Here is a 4291-nt window from a genome sequence, read left to right as displayed (position 1 = left end):
CATCTGGGTGACACATTGGGGCAAAAGCAAGGGGAGGTGTGGGGTGACGGGGACCAGGACCAGAGCCCTAAAGCTCAGGGACACGAGGAGGGGTTCAGTCAAAGGATCGGGGACAGAAAGAGCCCCCCTTTCTTCCAGCTCCCGTCTGTCCTGTGACTGAGAGACGTGCTCTCAGCCTCCAGGTGAGCTTTGTAAGAGCAGGTGCAGGCGAGGTTCGCTCTTTGTCCTCTACGCCTCACCCGTTCTCCCACCTGCACCCCTGCCTCTGGTGACCGCCATTCGGTGGTTAGCTTCCTGCTAATGTTTCGCAGCTTAGAAGTCCCACTGAGTTAACCTCAGCGATGCTAGTGGCATTTAAATGAATGTGAAATGCGCAAAAATTAAAGGAAGCTATCGTTTAAAAGAAATCTTAGTCTATTATATTTTTACAGCATCCATATATGCAGACATCTAAAAAATATTGATGGTTTCTGCAGCCCGGAAAAGGAGCAAGCGTTTGAAATGCAGTCCATGTACAAAGATAAACCAGCTTTTCTCAAACTTGTGTTTCTCCTGAGGCCTTGTCTGATTAGACCCTGGGTGCCTTGCCCCTCCTATGACAAACTGATTGATAAGTGACAGATGTGAATCTAGATGTAGATATAATCAGAAATTATCTATCCATCTTCAACTATAAATCATTTAATTTTTTTACATTCAACATCACGATTACATGAACTAAAAGGTAAGTTCCCCAATCCTTGGGTGAAAAGCAAAAATGTCTAGATTTTTTTGCAGGGTGTTGGGGAACCTGTGTCTTTCTAAGCACTAAGTTATGTATAATTTAAACTTTTAGTCAATATCCCTTTAGTGATTAATTTGTAACAAAGTCAATAGAATATGCAAAAAAGCAGAACCAAAATGCTGGATTCTGCCCCTGGGGACCAGACTGTCCAGACTCAGAAGCTGGGAGGTGGGAGTAAGGATTCCCTGGGTGGGTCACTGAGCTTAGTAATGAGGGGGCCCCCTCACCTCCCCTTCGTGGTGATGGGGAGAGTCAGCCTAAGAAGACAACCCCACAGCCCAGCCTCTCAGGACTCTGTCCCTCTGGTGGCACCATGTCAGAGCTGACCAGTGCTTCATCAAGCCAGCTGCTCCCAGGGTATGAGGCTACTGGTCGCTCCAGGGAATCTGGTGGGTGTGAACCCATTGCTGCAACTACTCTCCCAGCAAAAGTGTTCCTTGGTCAAGAGAACTTTCTATGGGAAGCCAGGACGACAAGTCCTTCTGCGAGAGCATGGACTGTGATGATGGTGGAGGCGCTTTGGGCAGGCAGGGGGATTGATATCTGAGGGACTCATTTATTCAAGAGGAGAAAGTGCTGCCCCAGTAACAGAGAGGATCCCCCTGATCAGCCTGGAAAGGCACCGCAGTGAGGACAGAGCCACCTCTCACGGCAGCAGCTACTCCATGCTGACCCACAGGTTGCTGAACGTACAGGAGTCCCACCCCGGCATCATGGTCTCTCTGCAGGCGGGACCACTGAGCGAGGATCTGGGGAAGAACAGGGCTGACTGCCGCAGGGCCGCCCACCTGGCCCTCCTGGGGTCGGAAGCTCTTTGTAAAGCTCACGGGGCATCAGTGCCTGCAGGCTCTTCAGTGACCTCTCCATCACCTGTCACGCCCGCCGCTGACACCGCATCAACCCCAGCCTGCAGAGCGGCGTGGTTCCTGCCTTGGGCTGGAAAGACAGGTTCTAGAACTGTTGTTCTGAGCAGTCTCAAGCTCCCCCACAGAGAGACCCTCCTCCTCTGGGGCTTTCGGGGGTCTCTCCTGACCCTGGCTATGATGGGCCAGGGGCTGCTCACGTCTGGAGCCAGCAGCTGCACCTTCTAGGTGGTGAGCAGGGTGGTGAGAGGCAGACCGCGGGCGGAGAGCGTCCAGAAGGGGCGTGGGTTCCCTCCCACCTCCAGACCGGTCAGGCCCCGGCTTGGCTGCAGTCATCCATTTTAAATGAAACACTGCCAGGCACATCCAGTGTCGCGCTGGGGGATCAGACGACAGTTTACAGAGGGCAATCAGGCTGCAGACGTTTGTGTGAAGAACGTGGAAATAGCAGGAGTAGGGAGCAGCCATCCCCCACACCCCACACCCCAGGCTCAGAGAAGCATCTCTGGAACGTGCCTCTCATGAGTGCAGAGATGCAGACCCTGACGGACAGGGCACAGCTGGCTGAGCAAACGCCAGAGAAGCCAATGGGAGCAGCTGGACAGCCACCCCCTAGGGTGCCGGGCCGTCCCTGTGGCCATGTCTCCTGAGACGCACTCCGCTCAAACCCAACCAGGGATGGCGCGTTGGGGACGTTCTGGCTGCCCAGCTCTCAGGGGCTGGTGCTCAGGTGGTTGCCCCCAGCCCCTCATCAGAGCCAGAAGCAAGCAGCTGGCTTGGCAGATGGATCCTTGCTGCTGATGGCAGGAGAGGGCTCCATCTTCCTAGAAATCCCAGGGGTTCCCCGGGAGCTCCTACATTTCCCAGTTCCCTCCTAATACATTCAGCAAAGTGTTCTTTCTCAGGAATTGTCTGACGAGAAAGAAGTTATGTGGGAGACATTGCCAGGGTTGTGCTGGGGACAAAGACAGGCTATCTGAATAGACACTTCATAAACCTGAAATCAATAAACAGATGCTCAATAATTCACAGAATGCGATTAATTAGGAGGTTTTATCAAATATGATTCCACCTGGGACTGGTAGCTTGAAAAGCAAGACTTCCTTTTGAGTAGTCCTTTCACAGCCCTTACAGGCAATCACAGATGCTTTTATGAATCTTTTGAAATACAGTATCTTTAAGTAAAAGTGTTAGTCGCTCAGTTGTGTCTGACTCTTTGTGACCCCATGGACTATAGCCCACCAGGCTCCTCTACCCATGGGATTCTCCAGGCAAGAATACTGGAGTGGGTTGCCATTTCCTTCTCCAGGAGATCTTCCTGAGCCAGGGGTCGAACCTGGGTGTCCTGCACTACAGGCGGGTTTTCTACCATCTGAGCCACCAGGGAAGCCACAATTTTTGTTGCTTAAGATTGGAAGTCTAAGCCACAAGATACACTGGTTTAAAATATTTATTAATTCAAAAAAATTTAAAATTTTTTTATACAAAGATGGTGAGAAAAATCTCATGCAAACTCTGGGCATACAAGAAAAATAACTCAAATATTCATAAGATGATTTTGTACAAAATAATTCTTTTTTAAGGAGGACCTCCCACAGACAGTGCAGCCCCCTTCTCCAGGCCCAACACTCCCCAGGGAGAGGGTGGGCGATCACCCTTCGACCTGCAGGCGGTCCGTGGTCCATGTGTCTGATGGTCACAGGTGTCACTGCGATGATGAACAGCCTATGCTACTACTCAGAAAACTAGACTGAGACCTGGGACCCGAGTCGGGGAGTCCCAACACCATGGAACTCCTGAGGGATGGAAGGAACTCACAAAGGTTTCCAGAAAAGTTTCGGATAATTGGCTCGACCGATGAAAACACCTTGAGGGGGTTAGAGTCGGTGCCTCTTTCCGCTGAGGTGCAAACCTGCGGCAGACTTAGAGTCTGTCTGTATTACAAGAAATCTGCATAAGTAAAACACTTCAGGGAGCGACATATCATGGCAATAAGAAATGCGTCAAACTCAGAAGGCTGTACCAAAGGGAGCTTCAATATGAAACAGTAATCCTGGGAGAATGAAGCCCGCGGCCCCGCGGGCTCCAGCCCCCACGCCTCCTCCACCTCCGCCCTGATGCTCGGACGCTCAGCCTGATCGCGTCCTCACACTCTCATCTCATCTTCCGGAGCCTGAGTCTGGTTTCCTTGTCCCGCTTCTTGAGAATAAGGATGAACTGGTTGAAAAAATGCTCCTGGTCCTTCCGCTTTTGGACGAGTCGAAACCTCTGATCCCGGCCGTACTTCTCAGCAAACTCCTTAAATGTGGTCCTGGAAGACAAAAGGCATCCTGAGGGCTTTCCTGGAGGAGAGCGGCTCCTGGGGCTCTGAGCACCTCTTTCCTGAGCCCAGGGTCCCAGGAGCAGGACGCTCGGCAGGTGGATGGGCAGAGGGAACGGCCACTGGGCCTCCGACACCACCTGCCTGCTCCCCATACTGGGCATCACTTCCCACAGGCCCGGCCGAAGCCCGAGCCACGTTAACTCACACAGGTGCCCGTCTCTGCACCCGGCCGCCCTCTGGGCCCGAGCCTGGCTTCGCGTCCCTCCTGGGCCCCGTCACTCCGAGCCCCCGGCGCCCACAGGCACTTCTCCGGCCACACGT

The 4291-nt window shown here is 52.7% G+C and overlaps 1 protein-coding gene across 1 annotated transcript in view; it reads right to left on the bottom strand.

Annotated features, from left to right (window-relative positions):
• Positions 1-3801: 3801 nt before the first annotated feature.
• Positions 3802-4291, bottom strand: part of TCERG1L (transcription elongation regulator 1-like) — a 205641-nt gene continuing 205151 nt past the window's right edge. Inside the window, exon 16 of the mRNA XM_010859562.1 lies at positions 3802-3958. Within this exon, the coding sequence (XP_010857864.1) occupies positions 3802-3958 (157 nt within the window). The remainder of the gene's footprint in view (positions 3959-4291) is intronic.

Source organism: Bison bison, unplaced genomic scaffold (assembly GCF_000754665.1).
Source record: "Bison bison bison isolate TAMUID 2011002044 unplaced genomic scaffold, Bison_UMD1.0 scf7180017864456, whole genome shotgun sequence".
Taxonomy (NCBI): Eukaryota; Metazoa; Chordata; class Mammalia; order Artiodactyla; family Bovidae; genus Bison; species Bison bison.
Note: the sequence above shows the minus strand (reverse complement) of the source record. Positions and strands in the feature narration are given on the sequence as shown.